The sequence below is a fragment of the Eucyclogobius newberryi genome, unplaced genomic scaffold (genome assembly GCF_026437365.1).
Source record: "Eucyclogobius newberryi isolate DKJ021-1_F unplaced genomic scaffold, fEucNew1.0.hap1 SCAF_22, whole genome shotgun sequence".
Taxonomy (NCBI): Eukaryota; Metazoa; Chordata; class Actinopteri; order Gobiiformes; family Gobiidae; genus Eucyclogobius; species Eucyclogobius newberryi.
Genome location: NW_027315857.1, coordinates 18,383,966 through 18,408,425, shown reverse-complemented (window position 1 = coordinate 18,408,425; position 24,460 = coordinate 18,383,966). Strand labels below are relative to the sequence as shown.

The 24,460-nt window shown below is 39.9% G+C and overlaps 3 protein-coding genes and 1 non-coding gene across 4 annotated transcripts in view; 1 reads left to right on the top strand and 3 right to left on the bottom strand.

The window, feature by feature from the left end:
- The window catches only part of aadat (aminoadipate aminotransferase), an 83,025-nt gene extending 59,697 nt beyond the window's left edge, over positions 1–23,328 (bottom strand). The window contains exon 1 of the mRNA XM_072458871.1: positions 23,325–23,328. The gene's annotated coding sequence lies outside the window, so the exon portion shown is untranslated. The remainder of the gene's footprint in view (positions 1–23,324) is intronic.
- Positions 303–14,341, top strand: trmt10b (tRNA methyltransferase 10B). The gene is made up of 9 exons (XM_072458678.1): positions 303–5,063; positions 11,297–11,490; positions 11,769–11,874; positions 12,006–12,139; positions 12,838–12,990; positions 13,072–13,150; positions 13,801–13,868; positions 13,961–14,084; positions 14,171–14,341. Exons 1-9 carry the CDS (start codon positions 374–376, stop codon positions 14,323–14,325), a joined length of 5,703 nt encoding a protein of 1,900 aa, XP_072314779.1. The 5' UTR covers positions 303–373; the 3' UTR covers positions 14,326–14,341.
- On the bottom strand, positions 9,021–9,234 carry LOC140372232 (small nucleolar RNA U3). Its single transcript, XR_011928567.1, has one exon. It is a non-coding gene; the product is annotated as a small nucleolar RNA U3 (small nucleolar RNA).
- cxcl19 (chemokine (C-X-C motif) ligand 19) lies at positions 15,781–19,474 on the bottom strand. Its single transcript, XM_072458875.1, has 3 exons — positions 19,376–19,474; positions 17,211–17,346; positions 15,781–16,085 (listed from the first exon to the last, which is right to left on the bottom strand). Exons 1-3 carry the CDS (start codon positions 19,425–19,427, stop codon positions 15,968–15,970), a joined length of 306 nt encoding a protein of 101 aa, XP_072314976.1. The 5' UTR covers positions 19,428–19,474; the 3' UTR covers positions 15,781–15,967.
- Positions 23,329–24,460: the final 1,132 nt, after the last annotated feature.

The following is a 24,460-nucleotide window of genomic DNA, read 5'->3' as shown; positions in this document are numbered from 1 at the left end:
TGAACACTAGAATGCTGCTTTGTGTCAAAGCGGTGAGGTCACATCGTTTTCTGGAATAGGAACAAGCGCCATGCAACTCTCTCTTTCGCTCTCTTTTTCTCTTTTTTTTTTAAACGGTAGAGCGTAAAACACATACTTTGAAGACATAAAACTACAGTAGGTGGCAGTAAATTTACCTTTTCAGTTGACTGCCAACCGTCATTCAAATTAACATAACAACAACACTGCTGCAGAGAACATCAGACAGACAGGTTCATATAAACAGATTGTTTATTATCAACAGTTATCTACAACTGCTACAATGTTCAGTACAATTAGGAACAAATTCAACAATGCCAAGAAAAAGGAAATCTGCTCTGGGACTGTTGATAACATGGGTTATCAACACAAAGATTGTGACTTTGAGGGAGTTCACAAGGCTGCAGCAGAGGGAGATTTGGTCAAATTAAAAGAACTGGTGACCAAAAAGAAAACAGCCATCAATAAGCTGGATAAAAAACACAGAACTGCTCTTCATATTGCATGTGCAGTTGGACATGACCAAGTGGTGCAGTTCCTTGTAGACAGAAATGCCAATCTTAAATGTCGTGACGATCAAGGTCAAACCGCCCTAATGAAGGCGGTGCAGGGGAATCATCAGACCTGTGTTTCCATCCTCTTGGAGAATCATGCAGACCCCAAAATGCGCGACTTTGAAGGCAACACATCGCTCCATATGGCAGCAAGCATCTCAGGTGTGTCCATAGCTAGGGAACTCCTGAACCATGAGGCTAACATAAATTCCTATACTAACATTGGTTTGACTCCGCTGATTGTGGCAGTCTGCAAAGACAATATAGATATGGCAAGGTTTCTTCTAAAAGAAGGAGCATATGTTAATGGTACTGATCATGATAACAAGTCACCTTTAATGTTTGCTGCAGAAAAAGGCCACTCCAGCATGCTGAAGCTGCTTTTACAACATGACGCATCTGCATCGCTACAAGATTTTAGAGGATGGTCTGCAGTCGAGTACGCTATGAATAACGGACATTGCCCTTGCAGCAATCTCATCAAACAGGCCACACATAAAGATGATGCGGTTAATTTAGACTATGGAGAAAATGGAGAGGAAACGTCCATGGAGTGGGACTTCACAGAAACCCCTTCATCTTCAGATGTTTATGAAGTTGAGGAAAATAGAGAAGAGGAGGAGGACCCACAGAACCAGAATCAAGAGCAGAAGGAAAATCTGGAGGATCAGGTCCGCAAAGATACACTGCAGCTCAGAGAGAAGGAGCTCCTACTACTTGAACTTTCACAATCAGAGTGGGACTCCACAGAAACTTCTTCAGAAATGTCTGAGAAGCTCAAAGACAAGGAAGTCCTTCCGATAGAAATAGCAAATGAATATGGAGAGGAAAGGGCCAATAGCTCCCAAAGTGAGGACTCACCCGAAATTTCTTCAGATGAGGAATACAGTGCAGTGAAGGAGGACCCAAAAAGCCAGGAGATAGAGGACCAGAATGAAGACCAGAAGACGGAGATCCTGGAGGAAGAGGTCCACAGAGTTACAAAGCTTCTCAAAGAGAATGAACTCAAAATGGATGACCTGCAAAAGGAGAAGGAGATGCTGACCGCACAGATTAAAAAGCAGGACAGAGCTCTTCAAGCTCAAAAACTGTTTGCCACCGAGCGGGACAGAGCTCTTTTGGCTCGGAAAAAGTTAGCCACAAGGCTAGACAGTGCTCTTGAGGCTCAGAGAGAGTTAGCCACAGAGCGGGACAGAGCTCTTGAGGCTCAGAAAGAGTTGGCCACAGAGCTAGACAGAGCTCTTCAGGCTCAGAAAGAGTTGGCCAAAGTGCAACATGAGGCCACACAGGAGCAATTGGCCAAGGCCCATAGTGAAAAACGCTATCGAGCTCGAGTGGAAGAACAACAGCTCTTAAAAATTGAAACACTGGAAAAAGCAGCTCAGGAGGCGGTTATGGTCAGGGGTCATTCAGAGGAACTTGTCTTAAATCTTCAAAACAGGACCATATCTTTGGAAGACCAACTCAATAGAGGAGAGCCGAAGCAGAACACAGCATCACTCTCAGCCCAAGAGTACCGAGCTTTATGGGAGAAAGAGGTGAAGACCTGCTCCAAGTTAGGACTGCAAGTGTCAGAACTTGAGAAGGAAAATAGAACACTCGCCTTACAGAATGAAATAGTAAAGCAGAGGGCTAGGAAAATTGTGGCGAAGAATAAGGTTGCAGACGTACTTCTGGAACAAGAGATGACCGTGAAAGGTCAGACAGAAGCGCGTAGGCTGCACACAGAAGGCTCATACCTTCTGAAGATGATGGATCTACAGGTGCAGCTGGACAAAGAAACTGTACGGCGCTGTCAGTTGGAAAAGGACAACTGTGACCTGCATGAGGAGCTGATGTCTCTGCAAAGCTCACTTGAGAACAGACAGAGGACGGAGCACGAGCTGCAGGAGCTAAGGACACAAATGGAGGCCACACAGATAGAGTGTAGACAGGTCAAGGAAAGGGCCAGGCAAGAGCTGCAGACCACAATGAGCCAGGAGGGAAAGGGGGATGGCTCAAAGGACCAGAATGAAGAGCAGAAGATCGAGAGCCTGGAAGATGAGGTCCAAAGAGTTACACAGCAGCTCAAAATGAAGAAGTTCCAAATAGATGTCCTGCGTAAAGAGAAGGAGATGTTAACCGCACAGGTTAAAAAGCAGGACAGAGCTCTTCAGGCTCAGAAAGAGTTAGTCACAGAGCGGGACACTGCTCTTTCGGCTCAGAAAGAGTTAGCCACAAGGCTGGACAAAGCTCTTCAGGTGCAGAAAGAGTTAGCCACAGAGCGAGACAGAGCTCTTCAGGCTCAGAAAGAGTTAGCCACAAAGCGGGACAGAGCTCTTCAGGCTCAGAAAGCGTTAGCCACAGAGCGGGACACTGCTCTTCAGTCTCAGAAAGAGTTAGCCACAGAGCGGGACAAAGCTCTTCAGGTTCAGAAAGAGTTGGAAGACATACAGGAACAATTGGCCGAGGCCCAGAGAGAATGTCAGTTACTGCGGCAGCAGTTGCAGGAGGTAAACAACAAAAGAGTCACTCAACAGAAGGTTGTGACTGACACACAGCAGTGCTTCAGTCACAGACTGTCAAAGCTGCCTTCTGACTGTGAGGAGCGGGTCCAACTTTTAGAGGAGAGGAACAAGGAACTGCTCAGTAAGGCCACAGAACTTCAAGACAAAGTCTGCATGTTAGAAGATGAGAACAAAAAAGAGGTCAGTATGAGGCAGCTGCATCCGGAACTGTCCGAAACCCAGGAGAAGCTGTCCAAGACTGAAGCCTCTCAGGAGGTGAACACTCAGTACCACAATGGCCTGGAGAAGGAGAAGCCCCGGATCCTCAGGAATGAGGACAGACTCAAAGAAAAGCTGGCAGAGAGTGAAAATCAATGTGTGCAGACTAAAAAACGCTATCGAGCTCGAGTGGCTGAAATACATTCCTTACAAATTGAGGCACTGGAAAAAGCAACTCAGGAGGCGGTTATGGTCAGGGGTCAATCAGAGGAGCTTGTCTCAAATCTCCAAAACAGGACCATATCTTTGGAAGACCAACTCAGTAGAGGAGAGCCAAAGCAGAACACAGTGTCGCTCTCAGCCCAAGAGTACCAAGCTTTATGGGAGCAAGAGGTGAAGACCTGCTCCAAGTTAGGACTGCAAGTGTCAGAGCTTGAGAAGGAAAATAGAACACTCACCTTACAGAATAAAATAGTAAAGCAGAGGGCTAGGAAAATTGTGGAGAAGAATAAGGTTGCAGACGCACTTCTGGAACAAGAGATGACCGGGAAAAGTCAGACAGAAGTGCGTAGGCTGCACACAGAAGGCTCTGACCTTCTGGCGATGATGGATCTACAGATGCAGCTGGACAAAGAAACTGCATGGCGCTGTCAGCTAGAAAAGGACAACTGTGACCTGCATGAGGAGCTGATGTCTCTGCAAAGCTCACTTGAGAACAGACAAAGGACGGATCACGAGCTGTGTAGACAGGTCAAGCAAAGGGCCAGGCAAGAGCTGCAGACCACAATGAGCCAGGAGGGAAAGGGGGATGGCTCAAAGGACCAGAATGAAGAGCAGAAGACTGAGAGCCTGGAGGATGAGGTCCAAAGAGTTACACCGCAGCTCAAAGAAAATAAGTTCCAAATAGATGTCCTGCGTAAAGAGAAGGAGATGTTAACCGCACAGGTTAAAGGGCAGTACAAAGCTTTTTCTGCTCAGAAGGAGTTAGCCACAGAGCGGAACAGGGTTCTTCGGCCTCATAAAGAGTTGGCCACAGAGCGAGACAGAGGACTTTTGGCTCAGAAAGAGCTAGCTACAGAGCGGGACAGAGCTCTTCGGGTTCAGAAAGAGTTAACCACAGAGCGGGACAAAGCCATTCGGGCTCAGAAAAGGTTAGCCACAGAGCGGGACAGAGCTATTTTGGCTCAGAAAGAGTTAGCCACAGAGCGGGACAGAGCTATTTTGGCTCAGAAAGAGTTAGCCACAGAGCGGGACAGAGTTCTTCGGGCTCAGAAAGAGTTAGCCACAGAGCGGGACAGAGCTGTTCGGGCTCAGAAAGAGTTAGCCACAGAGCGGGACACTGCTCTTCAGGCTCAGAAAGAATCAGTTACAAGGCTGGAAAGAGCTCTTCGGGCTCAGAAAGAATTAGCCACAGAGAGGGACAGAGCTCTTAGGCCTCAGAAAAAGTTAGCCACAGAGATGACCAGGAATTCTTTGAAGGATCTACAGGTAAAGCTGAGCAAAGAAACTGAGCGGCGCTGTCAGCTGGAAAGGGAGAACTGTGACCTGCAGGAGGAGCTGGTGTCTCTGCAACGCTCACTTGAGAGCAAACAGAGGACTGAGCACGAGTTGCAGGAGCTGAGGACACAAATGGAGGTCACAGAAAGAGAGTGCACACAGGTCAAGAAAAAAGCTAGGCAAGAGCATTGGAATAGACTGGAGGAGGTCAAACACTTTCTCCAAGTTAACTCACACCTGGAGAAAATGTTTAGACAGATGGAGAGCAAAGTGTCCCAGGCCCAGTCCAGTGAACAGGACACACTCAGTTGACTGGACTCCAACCAAAAGGAACTAGATTGGTACAAGACCAAGTACTTCGAGGAGCAACGCCTGCACCTCTGGTGGCCAAACTCTGGATTGAGAATTGTAGTTAATGATTTCTCACTGACTGAGGTTCAGGAGGTGGAGCCTTTCTCAACCTCCTACTCCTCCTCCTGCAACCCCTCCTCCTCACTTTCACCACACCTCTAATTACCCAGAAGCCCTACATATACCTCTCTCTCGACAGAGAGACAATGGCCCTTACTTTCTCAATAAGCGTTCTCGTGCATGCTTGTGTGCTCATGTGCTCGTGAAACGTCATCCACGGTGGAGCAAGTTTTGTTCCAAAGGACGACAGAGAACGGTTCTCATTACGCTCCTTTTTTTGAGTCTGCTTCAAAGCAGACTTGTTGCGTTCTCGGCCCTGGCCTTGTCTCAAAAGACTTTCCTGTGGAGCATCTCATGGATCTATTATAATAGAGGTGCATCTCATGTCAAAAATGTTTTTTCTTTAAAGTAAATTATATTTGTGTAATACATATTGTACATCTTATCCATGGAAATTGTTTATACATGCAAATTATAGCCAATTAACTAATCAATGTGTCCACTATTTTATACAAAAAAATATTCCTATTTAGTTTAGGCTGGTTTCACAACGGTTTTGTAAAAGGTTTTTGTCTGTGCCTCAACCTGGACTGTGAGTGTGAGCAGTGAAGAGAGGGGCTGCTCCAAACCAAATAATGGTCAAAGGTTTTTGTGGATGTCACTTCATCATTAGTGGTAGAAAAAAACAAACAAACAAACAAACAAACAAACAAACAAACAAACAAACAGATAAACTTAATTTTAGTAAATAAAAAACTAATAATAATAATATATATTGAATGAAAAGTGGTTATTTTCAGTACATTGCAATTTCTGATGTATCTGTATCATAATCCGTGATGAGACTTGGGCTCTATTGTCTTTAGAGTGGGCAAACATCCTAATTCGATCTGTGAGTGAGGGAGTCCTGAAACTGTAAATCATCTATGTTGACATGCAGCAGTCATACGGCAGAGAGAAGAGAGAAGAGTCAGCTCTTTAAGATGCTAGCTGACCTTTTTTTAATATAAGTCCATGTTTTTCTCGTATGCAAAGCTTGTATTCAAGCTTGCATCCTTATTTATTTCCCCCCTCCATTCCTTATTAGGAAATGAGAGGTTTTGTCTATAGGAGTTTTTGTTTATAAGAGTTTTGTTTATAAGAGTTCTTCTATTAAGAGTGTTTTTAAACTTCCTATAAGTTATATGTCCTTTTCCTCTGTATCTACCTGCGTTGCAACAATGAAATTTGCCCATGTGTGGACAATAAAGGATTATCTTATCTTATCTTAAGAATCTGATGGCATCTATTAATATCGGTGGAGCCTACTTGAAATAATTGGCCTGGCAACTAGCCGCTCATTAGCAACAATCAGGCATGTTGCATTTCTCCGTACTCGAGCTACATGCTCCCGTTCTCCCCAAGTCTGCACCTTCCGTGTCCTCAGCAAGAACGTAATTGCAGCGAACAGGATCTTGAGTTTAGAGAAAGGGCCATAATTTCTCTCATGCCGCTCTTAGCTGTGCACTCCATCCCCACACACATGCCTCCCTTCATCCCTCCTCTGCACCTACAGCAACAACAGCTGAAATCCAAGTCACCTAACTGCAGTTATGTTAGGTAACTTGTGCGTGTGCAGCCTTTGCTATCAGCACATACAACATAGAACAGGCTGTAAACCGCAGGGCCTTCTCATCCAACCCATTGCTATTCAGACAGTTGCTAATTGTTGCATCGTGGCAGAAATAAAGGAGAACATCTTGATTTAAGTTTTTATTTTTACTTCAACTTTGGTACAGGAACATGAGTCACATGAATTGCTCTGTTGAACTCTCGTTGAAAAGAGCGTTGACACTGTGTTCCAAATTGTTATGCTAAGGATCTCTGATTGGGCCAAATAGTCAATATAAATGAGTCGTCATAATTTTCAACCTTCCCTCAAGTCATCAACCTTTAGAGTACAATTTGAATGTAATTGAACAAACCTCCAATGATAACAGTAGGGCAGCATAGTCTCCCAAAGCTGCAGTTTCTATGTGAACTGCCTCCCGCCCTCATAGAACTATGCAGAAGTATTCCTTGCACCGTGTGGATTGTCACGTGGATGATTTTGTTACAGGAAGCAGGGTTCTTCTTTTTGTACCATGGAAGAAAGTGGTAAGTCCAACTTTACAGAGGTCATTTTCACACCTTCAGGGACCCTTTTGACCCTTTACACCTATGTCACATGATCACGTGGGTGCGCCATGATGGACGGCAAGAGTGAGTGAACAAAGCGTTGCAGGGAGCGCAAAACTGACCACAAATGTATAGCGATCGCAATTGCTTCTTCTAGAGTATGTTCAGTTCAGTTGTTGGTGGAAGTATTCACCAAAGCGCAATATTTGGAGAAACTTAAGATCGCTAGCTTAAAAACTGACCTGTACCTTCTCCTTCTGTCCATATTCACCGATTTAATCAACCTCGCCAACTTTACCCAAATTCACCCCCACGATTTGTGAATTATGTTGTAAACAATGTGTCCCCCTTACACTGGAGCAGATTTAAAGAGTCTGGACGCCTACCAGTTTATCTGTTACAGTGGAGGGACAAGATCTCTCATAATGGCAAAGGTAAGACGTTTTGAATCATCAAAGTAATTTTATATACAATTGATCGGTATAATTATAGTATCATAGTTCCATAGTTCAGAGTGATGAAAAGTTACCACTACTACTACCACTAAACCTTTATTATTGTAATGCTTTGTGTTGAACAGGTTCAGGCTTCACACACACACCTCATTCTTGCTCCATCTGCTTCTGATTACCATGTTTGGGTTTAACATTTAAAAAGTAAAAAAATAAAGTTTAATTTCCCTTATCACAACGTTGTGGTCAATGAAATCTAGCACTAGTCAAATACTAATATAAAACTGTAGATGTTTGTGTGACTGATGGAGGAGAATATGAGATCCAGGCCTGATCAGGCTGTGATGTTGTACCACGTGACACCATCTGTTGTTATGGAATAAATATACATGATTTGTGTTTTGTCTATGGGAGTGTCTGCAGAGCCGCGGCGCGCGGCTGAAACTGCCATGTTATTTTTGTGCCGGCCGCACGCCACAGCTCCTGAAACTGTGCCGCTATTTGACCGCGTTTTAGCGCCGTTTTAACTGCGCCGGGTTAAGGTTAGGGTTAGGGTCAGGGTTAGGGTTAAGGTTAAGGTTAAGGTTAGGGTTAAGGTTAGGGTTAAGGTTAGGGTTAGGGTTAGGGTTAGGGTTAGGGTTAGGGTTAAGGTTAAGGTTAGGGTTAAGGTTAGGGTTAAGGTTAGGGTTAGGGTTAGGGTTAAGGTTAGGGTTAAGGTTAAGGTTAAGATCAGGGTTAAGGTTAAGGTTAAGGTTAAGGTTAAGGTTAGGGTTAGGGTTAAGGTTAGGGTTAGGGTTAGGGTTAGCCATGAGGCTATAAGGGAAATGCCGCGGTCCCTGAAATTGTGCGGCCATTTGACCGCACCGCGGCTCTCCAGCCACGGCCTTTGTCTATTTGGTGGTTTTTTCCTCAATAAATTGGTTATTTAGTTAGTCACGCTTCACTATCTCACATGCGTTATTATTTTTAACCACAAGATGGCGCAGTGGAGCCAATGAAACGCCTTTTGAGGGATCGACTCATGTATCGATACAACTGACTAAAGCCGCTAATGGTTCATGAGGCTTCTACGGCCCGGGGCCAAATGCAGCCCACAGACCAGTTCTGTTGGTCCTCCAGCTTCTGTCTAAATTGGTCCAAACAACCATAACTAATACTTGTACTGTAATATTGAGGGCAACTAAACCCTTCAAGTTTACATTATTATTCTTTGACACATTTGCAGATCCACTCTGAACATGTTCTTTCCCTCGCTGTCTCCGGAGAAACAGAGAACGTTCATCAAGAGCGATAAACCAGAGATAAATCTCAGTTTTCCGCCTGTTTCGCGCTCAGGAAAGAGCATCATTGACTCTTCATCGTGGTTAGCGAGACTGAACTGTTTAGAAACACATTTCTTGAGTCAGAAACTATAGAAATGATCCCTGAAAGTATAGTCTTAATGAGAGGAGGCGGCACGCGACAACTCATACGTCACGCACGCGCTTCTGTGTCATGGTGACAAGTCAAATCACAATGTCATTCAAAATAATCACTAGATTTATTTTACTGAGACAAACATGAACCTAAACAAGCAGACATTAAATTCATGAAAATAAATAAGTCGTTTGACACCGATTTGGTTTACAATTAATAAGAATTAAAATGTTTTTTTTTTTTTTATGTATTTGAAACAGCTTTACGATAAAACATGTAACATTATCTAGCAATGTAATGGTCTATTCAATTCAAATTCCCTGCAAACTTATCAATTAACAGTATTTACTACAAAATATATTAACACTTCCGTTATCAAGCCTTGTGATTGGTGGCTCACAAACACGTGTCACCCTGTGCCAAACACAAAACCGCTTTGACAAGTATTTTTAAAGATTTACTATGGAGAAACATTAAAATACACGAGTCTGTTGATCTGCAGCGTCACGATGTAAAGGTCGAGACGCTAAAAGAGCATGTTATGTGGAATATGAAAAGAATTTGAACAAAAACCTTTGAAAAAGCTAATTAGCTTCTATTGTGCGCCGCCTAAAGCAACTCGTAAGAAACAAAAATGATTTTGAGTTCCTTTTCCAGACGGAGTGTTTCTTTTCCCCGCATAACAAATCTGTAATGAACACGGAGGTTTAAGTTGTTTAGCACTTACTCATATAAATCAAAAGATGTATTTGATTTCATATTCACTGAAACCATGTAAAAAAATAAAAAAAAACCTCCGTCGCTGGTCTCTATCCGTCCCCCTTTCAAGCTCGGGTCCTCTACCAGAGGCCCCTGGGAGCTTTAGGGTTCTTCAGTATCTTTGCTGTTCCTGCTCTGCACTTTTCTGGACCGACATGTCTGATGTTTTTCCTGGATCTGCTTAAGCCATTCATCCAGTTTCCGTGTCACTGCCTCAAGTGCTCCGATCACTACGGGCACCACCGACTTGATTACCAAAGCTTTTATACTGAATTTTTGTTATTGATTTTTTTGTATTTTAAATACGTTTTTTTTAAACATCCAAGTAAATAGAGTCATTGGCAAGACAAGTTTATTTGTAGAGCACATTTCATACACAAGGCAATTCAAAGTGCTTCACCCAACAGGGAAAATGCATTCAAATCACAAAGAAATTACAGAAATCACAAAACAGTTTAAGATATGAAAGAGAAGAGTGCAGAGAAAATCATTTCAGTCATATGCACAGCTAAATAAAACAGTTTTTAGCTTAGATTTGAACATTGTCAGAGTAGAACCTGTCTCACATCTTCAGGAAGACTGTTCCAGATTTCAGCTGCATAAAACTGAAACACAGATTCTCCATGTTTAGTCCTGACTCTGGCACCAGCAGGAGGCCGGTCCATGTTTAGTCCTGACTCTGGCACCAGCAGGAGGCCGGGCCATGTTTAGTCCTGACTCTGGCACCAGCAGGAGGCCGGTCCATGTTTAGTCCTGACTCTGGCACCAGCAGGAGGCTGGTCCATGTTTAGTCCTGACTCTGGCACCAGCAGGAGGCCGGTCCATGTTTAGTCCTGACTCTGGCACCAGCAGGAGGCCGGTCCATGTTTAGTCCTGACTCTGGCACCAGCAGGAGGCCGGGCCATGTTTAGTCCTGACTCTGGCACCAGCAGGAGGCCGGTCCATGTTTAGTCCTGACTCTGGCACCAGCAGGAGGCCGGTCCCTGAGGTCTCTTCTCTGAGCCACAGGGGGCAGTGCAGGACTAATGTGATCGTACTTTACACTGAATACATAAATTCAGTATAAAATAAAAGTGTTGATAATAAAAACACAAAATAACCTCCATATCAAACTTTCTCCCATTTACGTTATACATTTTTTGTTGGTGTTTACTGTCCTCTAGCGGCCACAATAACTATTGCAGTCTCCGGTCGTTTGTTTACTGTGGCGTCATCAACATGCGACACACACGTGACAGCGACCTGGGTTTATTCATCAAAATACTTCAAAATACTAGCTGTTTTGGCTGTATTTTTTGTCTAAACTACCACACGTTAACTGTCACAGACACATTTCCCTTGAGCTTGTGGTGCTCTGGTGCGCGTTCTGTTTTTGAAATGATTATTGTGAAGACAAACATGGCTCATTCATCGTTTGAATCGAGTTTGAGCGGGGCCTCTGAGGCTCTGGACCTGCTCCACATTGAGGTGGACACAGACTTAGCAGAGAACAGGCCTGACAGAGAAGATGCTGCTTGTTCTGTAAGTTAACTTGATTCATCTGCAAGTGAAAGTCTGTGTTTATAAAGTGCTTGTTGATATAAAGTGCTATACAAATAAACTGTGATTCATTCATTGCTAGTCTGGGGTTGTCATTTTGTTTTAATAATGGTCTGACAGTGGAGGAATGCATTTGTCATTGTGGTTTGAAACACAAATACAAAGATGATATAAACAAATTCTAATCATTTTCGATATCTGTTGATAGGTCAGTGGCGAAGTGGCTTAGTTACTGACACGTTGTGTGACTGTATTTTCAGAAAAATGTCTGGAGAAAGCAGCGACACTGGGAAAGACAACTGGCTGCGAAGAAGAGCAAAAGAAAAGAAGAGAAGCAACGGCGGAAGCTTCACAGAGAGCAACCTGGTAAACGTCAATCAGCTACGATTGTTTTAAATTTGAAACAGCAGATTAAATGTGTGTGTGTGTGTGTGTGTTTGCGTGTGTGTGTGTGTGTGTTTGCGTGTGTGTGTGTGTTTGTGTGTGTGTGTGTATAGATGGTGATGTAGACACTCCTCAGTTCACCAAACGGGTTTCGAAGGCCATCACTAAAGAGCGTTTGGCAGAAGCTCAGTCCACAGGCACCAGAGTGTGTGTGGACCTCAGTATGACCCACTTCATGTCCGACAAGGTACAGCTCAGTGTGTGTGTGTGTGTGTGTGTTTATGTGTGTGTGCTGCTATAAGAATGGCTGCTCAACACATCGCAGTATAATCGAAATCGCTATTTGAGTTGACAGAATTATATATACTATACTATATAAATATCCTCTGCAATGAACAAAATATCCTGTATTTAAATAAAACAAAGAAATCTTGTACATGTAGGTTTGACCTCTACAAACAAACAAACAAACAAACAAACAAACAAACACATAATCAATGAGGTTCTTCATAGTGTATTTCAGTCTTCTCACAACTGTTAAAGCTCTGAACAGAATCCTACTGATTAAACAGATAAGTCTACTATTTCAGTACTTCTCAGGGAAATTGTAATTCAGTTTTTCCCCTCAAATACGTGCAGCACTGTCATGTAATAGTACTTTATTTATTTGTATCTATTTATTTCAGAGGGACAGTGCATATTTTGTGAAGATCTGTCATTACAGTTGCTGCTTGATTATAGCATTTACAACAGTTACAGAACATTGTAAAAAGACAACGCGGTGTAGTAAGTAGCTACAATAAGTAGTAGTAAGAGTGTGGAGAGTGGATGAATAATGACTACAATATAAAAGAAGCGGATTCATCACTTTTATTCTCTTAATCTATTGTATTTCTTCTGCTCATCTCGATATTTGTTGTAATTCTTAGCACTTCTTTCTTTCAGGAGATCAGCAGACTGGCCGGGCAGCTCAGACGTCTGTACGGCGCAAACAAAAAGGCACCTCGACCGTTCCACCTGTTCCTGACCGACCTGAAAGAGGACGGCCGCCTGTACCGAGAGTGCGTGCGAATGAACGACGGCTTCACCAACTACACCGTGAGTACATTTTTCATCCGCAACATCTAAACAAAATGCTGTGAGTCCAAGTTCTCTGTGACTTCTTGTTTATTTTGTCAGATGGACTGCACAGAGCAAAGCTGTTTGGATCTTTTCCCAGCAGAGACCATTGTTTACCTCACGCCAGATGCTGAACAAGGTAAAGTACTGTCGTCGGTCAGCAGAGGGCGCCATAACCGCAGCAATGAATGATTCCTGCCGTTATTCCTGGTCAAATCTTATTGTCTGTGTCAAATCTTATCCGTATCAGGTCAAAAAGGTGCACTCTGTCACTTTTCTAGTGACCTGGTGACTTGGCCAGTCACAGTAACACATTTTTGAGTACGATAATAAGGTTAATATTCAAACTACTTCATGCCGTTAACACAATAATCCCAGAATAACGGTAAAACCCTTTTCTAAATGTGCAATAATGTTAAAAACCATGAATTTTCCATAAATATCAGACTAAAAAACACTTGCATATGTTTGTTTGTATCAATTAAGAGTGTCAAAAGTGACTTATTAGACCCTCTACAGCTAAAATATTATTGTATCGCGACTAAAAATACTAGTGCAAAGGAAAAGTACCTACGATAAATAAATAACCCAAAAAATACTGTTCCATCTCGCATTTATTGATCGATAAATGGAGCAATTATTGTGACACGCAGTTCACAGTAAGAATACAAGATTTATTAAAGGTTTTTAGTAAAAGAAAATCAGCTGTGATTGTGGCAGAAAAGTTACAAAATGCACCTTTAATATACATATTTATTATTATTATTATATGGTCATTTCTTTCCGTAGCTTTACAGTCTGTGGACCCTGACAAAGTCTATGTTCTTGGTGGACTTGTGGATGAAAGCGTTCAAAAGGTACAATCACTTTGCACGTTTCTCATCAAATGTAACAAATACTTAATACTTACTTAACACACATCAAAAGTACATGATGTGTTTGCGTGCAGAAGTTGAGCTTGGTCAGGGCCGGCGAGATGCGCGTGCTCACGGCCAGACTCCCCATAGACGAGCACATGGTCAAGAAAAGCAACTCCAAAAACTTTCACTCCAAAATACTGGCGATAAACCAGGGTGAGGCGCGTGAACTCACAGTGTAACGTTCACAGTTTTTTTAATTTTTACGGTTCCAATGTCATTTTCTGTTGTATTTGTTGTAGTTTTGGACATCCTGTTGACGTTCTGCGACGTGGGCAGCTGGACAGACGCCTTCAGACTCTGCTTTCCGTTGGGGAAGGGGTACGTCGTGGACCCGGATGCCACAAACTGTCAACATCACACCTCTTTGACTCAGAACTGTTTGTTTCGTTCGTAGGATTCATCGTTAGTTTAGCTGTTAATGTTTTACGCACAATAACGACGTCTTTATACTTTATGCCTGTGTTTTTGTTGAAAAGTCTCTGTGAGATTGAGGTGGGAGGAATTAATATCTGAGTATTTTTGTTGTTAACAATGCATCAAGAATATGCCAATAAATGTCTTGTTTGAGGTTCAAATCGTGCATAAAACATAAATGGACCATAAAGTTTGATATTTCTCCCACTCTAGATGAATTATGATGTTATGCGAAGACAAAACAAGCTCTACTTTCTTTTAAATGTGATTTTACCTCATTGTATTTTGTCTTAATGCACTGCAAACAATCCAACTGTTTTTAAATATACAAATTTAATAGAATGAACCCTATATTCTATGTCAAGATGAAGGTTAATGGATAATCGGGATTATTCAGGACACAATATAATCGTGACGACATTTTAGAAGCAAAAATATATATATATATATGTAAAAAGCAGAAAAATGAATTAAAGATACTTAATTCATGTTTTCAAACTTAAAAAAGACAACAGTAGCACATGAACAAGACCAGAGTGAGAGCAAAAACAAAAATAGTAGGCAGACATCCAAAAGGTGAGAAAAGAACACGTTTTCCTGACCAAACGTCCCACTTTGTCCTTCAAATTTGTCCATTTTCAGTTCAATCCCGAATGTGAGTTTTTCCGTCAGTCCAGTCCTTTATTGTTTGGTGCAGTTTGTATCATCCATGTTTTGCGATGGCCTTTTTCGCCGCTGCCAAGAGAACGCTCCAGAGGAAACTCCATCGTGTCCACGGCAGGAGTCTTCAGGCCCAAGGACATAGTTCCAAAATCAAGAGGAATGGCAATGTCAAAAAGTGTCTGCAGAGCATCCTTCATTTCAGTCCAAAGCTTTTGAACCACAGATCAGTCCCAGAACATGTGATAAAGGTTTGACTCCTGCTGCCACATCCTCTCCAACAGTCACTTTGACATAGTGTTAGGAAAATGTTATTTCAAAAAACATACGTAAATGTAAAGAACTTTTTTTTGGTCATATCTTGTCTCTTTCCATTTCATAAGGCCGGGCACAGACTTGAGGAATAGTACATGTTCCCACGGGAATGAAAGAAAATTTGAAGTTACGTGAATGAGACCCATCAATACAAACATGAATTACTGCAACTTATACTTATATTTATACTTATATACTTATACTTATACTCTGGAGCGATTTAAATGTGATATTATTTGTTATTTTCACACTTGCAACCGCATTTCATACTCCAGTGCAACTTTTATGTTTTTTTCTTCTCTATTATGCATTTTTTGGCGACTTATACTCCAAAAAATACGGTACATCAATACTTTGTGATACGTTTACTTACATAACAACATTTACTATATTCTTCTAGCACTGGTTTAGTAAGTCAGTAAGTAAAAGATAAACATTTAAATCCACCTACGACAAAGAAAGTATTTGATCAAACAGTTTATTAAAAATGACAGACGCTCGGCCTTTTCTGATCGCCAAACAAAAGTACAAAACAGATCCAAAAGTAAAGTTGACGATGTGCATGATAAACGTGAACATATAAACGAGACGTATCAAAGTGCATGTGTAAAAGGAAAACACACAGATTGTAGTTTTCAGGGCTGATTTCACGCTCTTGTCTTGGCCGGTCTTTGCAGCTGTTTGTCCAGCACGAACTTCACCAGCTTCTTGACCCAGGTGGACCGAGGATTCAGACACACTTTCTCCCCGCTGGACAGTCCGGCGCTGAAGACGACAAGGGAACGTGGTTTTACTGGCACGGATTGGGAAAGATTTGAGTTTTGAATTGAGAAGCGAGTCACCTGATCTCAGACTCTCTCATGTCACTGTGAATCGACTTTGAGGCCTTCTGAGTCACAGCTTGTCACACACTTAAATCTTACTGTGATCAGGCGGAGGGTTAAATAGCTGACTAATCGTGAGAAAATCAACATAATATTAACAAAAAGGGAGGGAATGTTTAGAAATAAGAATGTTATAAAAATATGAACGAAAACATTGAAAAAACTGTAATATTTTGACTTAGTTTGTCTTGGTTAAGAGTTAAAACTAAAACAAAACCTCAAATACACTCACTTTATATACACTTTTACATTTAAAATACACACATATTCACTACGGTCTGAGCTCTCTCACCTAAATTCTAAAGTATATTCATTTCTTCACTGGACGTTGCTTTTTAAGGGTGCATTCACGCTCATGTTTGAGCCTAAATTGAGCTGATTTTGCTCCTGACGTAAACATGATTTTGTCCTTTTTTTGGTCTATTTTTCCCCCCGACGCAATGACATTAAATATAAGATAAGATAAGGTAACCTTTATTTGTCTCACAATGGGGAAATTCCAATGTTGCAACACAGATCAGGCACAAAAGAAAAACAAACTTAATAACAAAACTCTTTTAAAAAAGTCTTATAAAAAAACGCTAAAAAAAATCTTATAAAAAACTCATTAAAAAAAAAAAACGCTTATAAAAAAACTCTTAGAAAAAACTCTTATACTAATAAAAATAACACTCGCCTAAAACATGGCTGACGGTTTGACTGACTTTGTGGTTTAAAACATTTCAGAAATAAACGGTGAATAAAAGGGCGTGTCTTGTGTTCATTAGATACAGCGTCCACTCGCCTGGTTCAAACATTCAAACTCTTTTTAAGTTTTATTTTTTTATTCCTGAACGAACTGTAATACTTCACCAACAGCTACAACAGTTACACAAAAGTACTCACTGGCGTCGGCGTCTGCAACGTCGCTTTTGCTTCTGCTCCTTCTGTGCGTTTCTCTTACACCGACTCTGGTTTTTAACGCTATAAATGTGTCTAATCGTCTCTCACACACTCAGCGACTCACATGACTTCTGTGCGGGGGCATTGAGGGCCCTCGGGCACCAGTTTGATGCTCCTCAGGCTGTGGGGGGGGATGATCCTGGACTCCACCTGAACACAGCGGCAGTGGCTGTTGTACTCCCTGTTGATCGGGGGCATTCCTGTGCAACACACACACATGACACTGCACAGTCATCACAAACATATAGCTGCTTATATAATGTACATTTAACTGCACTTCAATTTAAGATATTTTAAAAGCATGTGCAAAATGACTCACAATCTTTAACATTTTCTCTTTCATTTTTGCCAAAACACAAGTAGAAGTAAATAGAGCAGTAAAGAAACCGTGTGAATATGTGTTTTTCCAAATTACATTGAACTTTATATCAGAAAAAATATGATTGTATTGTATTTTTGTTTCAGTTTTACATAAATTAAAAAAATACATAAAAGCACTAACGTTTTCAACTTGACTTTGGTGAAAATAAGGTTTTGCCTGGTGAAATAATCAAATGGGTAAAAAATATGTAATTCAACGTCACAAGTTCAGTACTTAGAGCAGGGAGAATACATCTGACATATTTGAAGTATCAGCACTTCCCAAGCGCAGGCCGAGTTTCATTTCTGTCGTGTTTTTAAGAAAAGTGAAGATCATTAGACTTCCTCTGACGCAACGAGGTTTGGGGAAAGTGAAAGTTCCTCATTTACTGAGACTGTTTTCTGCTGCGTTTCCTTCGTGTGATTCTGTGGTTTATTTCTTAGACCTGAAACAATTATTCGATTAATTGCAACGTATCATATTCTCAGGCCTTTTGTGATGCAACTTCTCCATTATTGGAAAGCAATAATCCACAGTTTAATTTTTTTTTTTTTTTTAAGTCTTTAGTCCACTGTAAAATTTGTGTACATAGTATAAGCCTATTTTTATTTTATCCCATAGTAGATTTAAATGTTTTTACTTTTTCATTTTCTTTACCGTATTTTCCGGAGTATAAGTCGCACCAGCCAAAAAAATGCATAATAGAGAAGAAAAAAACATATATTAGTTGCACTGGAGTATGAAATGCGATTGCAAGTGTGAAAATAACAAATAATATCACATATAAGTTGCTCCGGAGTATAAGTATACAAGTATAAATATAAGTATAAGTCGCACCCCGGCCAAAACTATGAAAAAAGGTGCCACTTATAGTTAGGAAAATACGGTATGTTGTTTTAAAATTGTTGTCACCAAAGCAAGTTCCTATGTTTGGGAATTCTGTTCATTGGGGATGGCAATAATCCTTTTCTGATTCTGATTCTGATGCTTGTCTCCATGGAGATGCTATTACTTGGCCTGGATGGCACTAAACGCATCTGTCTTGCATGTTATTTATTCCACGTGTTTTTATTCATTATGATTTCTTTGGCCCGAAGGCTCTGTTTGACATGACAGCTGAAGTGTGCAGTGGGCCTAACCACTACACCACCGGCAAACACTATTTCCAAGGTTTTTAGTTTCTCTTTAAATGGAATAAAACCTGTCTCCTGCTTGAGTTTAATACACAAGCAGGTGGCAGACCCTGCAGAAACGTTCCACAGTAAATTCTATTGAAATAAATGAATAACGCTGTATTTATAAGCGCAATATCGGCCCAATTTCAGAGCCAAAAAGTCAAATTATACTTTAGGTGAAGGTAAATTATGAATGAGTTTTCTGCGTCGCATTGTAGAGGACGATTCGCACACAGTCCCCCGTCGGCTCGGACCCCAGTCCCGGAACATTGCCAGGTTTGCCCTGTTCACACCTAACCTATGTCTCTCTGCGTTCCATCGCCATGACAATGAGCTGCGTCATTACATTTAGCCTAAAAAGCCATTTTATCTGCAATTTACAATTTTAAATGCATTTCAAAGTGATTATTATGCTTTTATTTTTGTTTTGTCACCTATTTTGTATGATTTTAATGTGTTTGAGTTAATACTTTTGTATGAACTCTGCTCCATCTATACATTTTGATTGATTTTTGACTGATTGTTAATTGAAATGAAAGGAAAATGGAACTTAACCGCATATCGTGACCAGGTATACGTGTAACCAGCATTGTGTGTTGGCCTTCAATATTGTGTCGACGCTTTTGTCCGCTCGATTCAACGGCGAATGAACCAAAACGCCATAAATATCGTTTCGTCCGTGTCATTTCTTACCATTAGCGAGGACGCAGAGGGTCCCGAGCATCACCACGAGGAGCAGCTTCATTGTCCCGTTGATGTGTTTCTCTCCAAAAGTCAAGGACAAATCGAGCTTCTGAAGCGGCTGCTGTTGTACTGAGAGTATTTATACGTTCAGAGTGGATCATGTGGTGCGGATTTAGCCGTAGATTTGGCTGTGATTGTGGGTGTGATCGCTGCTGTCAGGTTTCTTCACGTGTACAGCAGCAGCAGACAGTCATGGGACAGAGGGGCCCACAGAGAAGTGACTCAGGGTTGTGCTCGTAATATTCATAACAGAACTGAAGGTGCTTTTAAAGATTGCTTAATTTAAAAGGAAAATGAAAACATATTAGTCTGTTGTTTGTATACTTGATGACATGGATAACAACAGTTTACTTGATTTCATGTTCAAACACTTGACCGGGGTTGTCAAAAATAGTAAATACTAAAAGTAGCATCAGAACAAGACAAAAATCTAAATCAAACACATGCATAGTTTTTGTTCTTTTTCAGGAGACCACATGGTAATATTAAAATAAACAATTTTGTGTTGAAAATTTAATTTATTTTTATCATCATCATCATCATCATCATCATCATCATCATCATCATCATCATCATTATTATTATTATTATTATTATTATTATTATTGTTATTATTATTATTATTATTATTAATATTTTTATCATTATCATTATTATTATTATTATTATTATTATTATTATTATTATTATACAAGCATAAAGAGAATGAGTGTGTGTGTGTGTGTGTGTGTGTATGTGTGTGTGTGTATGTGTGTGTGTGTGTGTATATGTATGTACGTGAATATAAATATGTGCCCACATTATATATACGCATGTTTTTTCTTCTCTATTTCTTTATATAGGTTAGTTTGTGTTATGTAAGTTTTGTTGCTGTGTGTTTAAAAAATTATAAATAGAAAAAAAGACAGAAAATTACATTCTGCTCTGAAATACATTGCTCAAGATTGTGTGAAAATCGAGTGTGAAATGAAAATCGAGTGTGAAATGCACCGTCACAAAACGACACTGGACTCATTCTGCTTGAGACTGAGAAGCTGCTGCAATCGTGGCAGGCATATCTCGGTTCGTTTGCCCCGAGGCGGCTGTGCCCAGCATTAGCTTACCATCATTATGTGTCTAAAGAGAGAAAACATACATAATAAGTCCTATATTACTCTTATTAAATACATTTTGGAAATTCACTGTGAAGGCAAACGCTCCATAGCTTAAAAAGGTGCACTGTGTAACTTTTCATGGTCTGCCACCTTCGCTTCTCCATGGAGACGTGCATTGCCCACGATGTTCCACAGTATGGCATCAAACGTATCCATCTCCCTGGAGACGGGCTTACAGATCTGCGGAAAGGCGAGTCAGCTCAGAGTAAGACTGCACGTACTTCAAGATAACGATTAGTATGAGTAAGAAACTGTAACTGAAATGATTTATTCTTCATTTTGGCGGCTCCATGAGAACGTTGATATTTAACATATAATTATATAAATTAGGTTGGTACCCAAAATAAGTGGGCAGAAGTATTAGCCTACTGCCATTCTTCAAGAAACACATAATCAATAAACAAAACATGAGGATTTGTATATTATTTATTCATATCATATTTTTTATTTAATTTATTTTCATTTAATTAATTTAATTAATTTAATTAATTTAATTAATTTAATTAATTTAATTAATTTAATTAATTTAATTAATTTTATTTATTTTATTTATTTTATTTATTTATTTAATCTAACTTATCTTTTTTATTTTTTTATTTATTTATTTATTTATTATTTAGATCTTTCTACGGTGTCGCCCTGAAGAGATCTACTCCATTCTGCACATTAAACCCGCTTGTTAGAGTAGTGTTTTTTAAAAAAAAATAATTTGTCCACACATGTCTCACACATATCTCGAGCTGTAATGCTCTACTGCGGAACATTCCCAGGTCACACACATCAGCGCACTGTACTGTACTTACCAGAAATAACTCTAGTCATAAGATGTTTTTGTTTACAATGGCCCTTTGTCCTGAGCCGAGTTACAGTTACAGTTACTGTAGCCGAGTTGTTTTCTGAAGGGGAAGAACCCACGCCCCATGATTACACCGAGAATAATGTGACTTAGCATATGTTCTAATGTTTAAAAATATCACTGTGGTCCGAAGCACAAGAGTTCACCAAAGTCATGTTTTAGCCTTATGATGCAGCGGTTTAATATGTACAAATGCATTCTGTATATTTGGCTCATTTTGTGTCATGTAATTGGATTTTTTGTACTTTATCTACGCACAAAATACTATGACTTTTGTTATTGAGGTCATGTTTTTGAGGAAATGAAAGCACAAGGACTCAGGAAGTTCAAACCAGTGCATTAAATAACAGTGCAAAGTGCATTATTGCAGTATTAAACGGGGTTAAAACGGACTAAAAACTACTGTAAACATGTAAACAGAGAGCTGTGTATTTGTATGTGTTGTACCACAGCTTAACGTACACTTAAATCCTTTACAATAATCCTGATGAAATAATTAGTTGAGCAATAATTATTTTAAATTAATCATAAGAAAGATCAACATGAATCCATTATTACAAACAATGTCATTTATTTCCTTTAGAAAAAGAAAGAACAGAACTTTATCAACACTTTATACAGTACAATGACCCACATTGAACACAAATCGTACAAAAGGATCTGAAATACAAATTAATATTGTCATTTGTGTCTAAATAACAGTGCAAATTGTAGAAATCACAGTTTTTAGATTCAAAAATTTGCTGTATAATTTGATGTTTGATTAAGCCGACGTCGTATCTTTGAAATGATAAATACACAAATAAATACACTATAAGGAAGAAAAACAATATTGAACCCTGTTATAGAAAAATATATGTATAAAAAACAACAACATGATAAATTGTAGTTGGTAAAATGTGGTTGAAATGTTTGATTCATGTACAAATACAATAATAGCTCTATTCTGGTTTTGCAGTGGCAGAGGTCAAAGTCCATGACGTCTGGAGGGTTTTGGCAGACGCAGTGGAATATTCTGCAGGTGGAGGTCCAGTACTCGTTGCCAGGGGAAACGCTCTGCCCTGACGCCGTTGCCCTGACTTTGACCTGTGGAAGTTGAACAATCTTTTATTTCACGAATGCAGTGGTTTTCAACACAATAAAACCCCACGATAATTACAAAGCCTGAAATTACTCCAGGAAGAAGTACTGGTCATTAGTAGTATTTGTATTTGCATTTAGAGGGACAATGAATATTAGTAGTAGCGTAAGTAGTACTTTTAGTCGTGGTAAGTAGTGGTACAAGTAGTAATAGTATTAATAGTAGTAGTAGCAGAAATGGTGGAAGTAAATGTAATAGTAGTGGTAGTAGTAATTTTACTAGCAGTAGTAGTAGTAGTAGTAGTAATAGTTAATAGTAGTAAATTGTAATGAAGTAGTGGTAGTAGCAGCAGTAAAGGTGGAAAGAATAGAAGTTGTAGTAATGTAACTAGTATTAGTAGTAATAGTTAACAGTAGTAAATAGTAGTATAGTTTTTGTAGTGAGTAGTAGTAAAAGTTGTTGTGGTAGAAATAGTAAGAAGTAGTGTAAGTACTAGTAGAAGTTTTAGTAGAAGTAGTAGAAGTAGTAGTAGTAGTAGTAGTAGTAGTAGTAGTAGTAGTAGTAGTAGTAGTAGTAGTAGTAGTAGTAGTAGTTGTAGTTTTCATTCAGCCCCAAGTTATAGCTGCAGTAATAGAGGTGATAGTAGCTGTGGTAAAATGTATCTATTTATTGTGCAGTAAAGTCATAAATAAACTAAATAATAATACAAATATTTGAAGGCACACCAGGTAACCTTCCCTGCTGGTTGCCATGGAGATTACATTGCTTTGCCCAGTATGTTCCACTGTACATAATTAAACATATCGCTCTGTATTCGTTCACTCAAAAAAAAACAGAACTAAAAACTGAACTCGTCCTTTCGCAGATCTGACCTGTATCTCCATGACACCAGATGCGTTCAATGCCACACTGCGGGACATTCCAGGTGAAGCCATCCCAGACACACACTGCTGATAAATGGAACTCACCTCTTTCTCTCATTAAGAAAGTTGTAGAATTGTCCGTTGGGATCGATACACACTGGCTCTGCTTTGTTCTTCACGGTGAGTCTGTCAAACACAACGACGTTCGAGTTTTAGCGTTTTCATTTGGAGATTGTGAAGCTGCTTTTCTCACGATACTCACAGGACTTCTTTCTTGGCGCAGCGCGAGCTTGGCTTCGTGACTTTCATCGACACAATGGTGCTGGCGTTCACCGATTTGGCCATTTGCAAGCATCTGCAGCGAGGCTCCAGCGCTGAAATGGACAGGCACAGATTAGACTACCGTATTTTCTGGACTATAAGACGCACCGGAGTTTACGTCGCACCAGCCAAAAAAATGCATCATTGAGAAGAAAAAAACATATATAAGTCGCACTGGAGTATGAAATGCGGTTGGAAGTGTGAAAATAAATAATATCAATGAAGGACTGCACCGAAATCATAATGGACATACGGAAAATCACATATGGACTGAACTTAGAAATGGACAAATTCGACATAAACTGGACGAAATGGGACTCACATTATGGATCATTATGGAAAAACTTAGTATTTTTTTTTCATTTGGATGCATTATTCTAAAAACGGTCATCTCAAACAATACACACTTTGTATTTTCTCTGGTTTCTCTCGCATTTTCTTTTCTTTTTCCCCCCTTCTTTTCTTTTTTTCTTTTTTCTCTCTTTTTTTTTCTTTTTTTTCTTTTTTTTCTTTTTTGACAATATTACTGGACTGTATCTTTATTTACACACACGTTTTGATTGTTTGATTGGTCTGTGTTTATTCTTTCAATAAAAAAATAATTTAAAAAAAAGAAAATAATATCACATATAAGTCGCTCCGGAGTATAAGTATACAAGTACAAATATAAGATTAAGTCAAAACTATGAAAAAAGGTGCAACTTATAGAAATTACGGTATACAAAAAACAAACTGGTAAAACCTCTTCTGTACTTACGT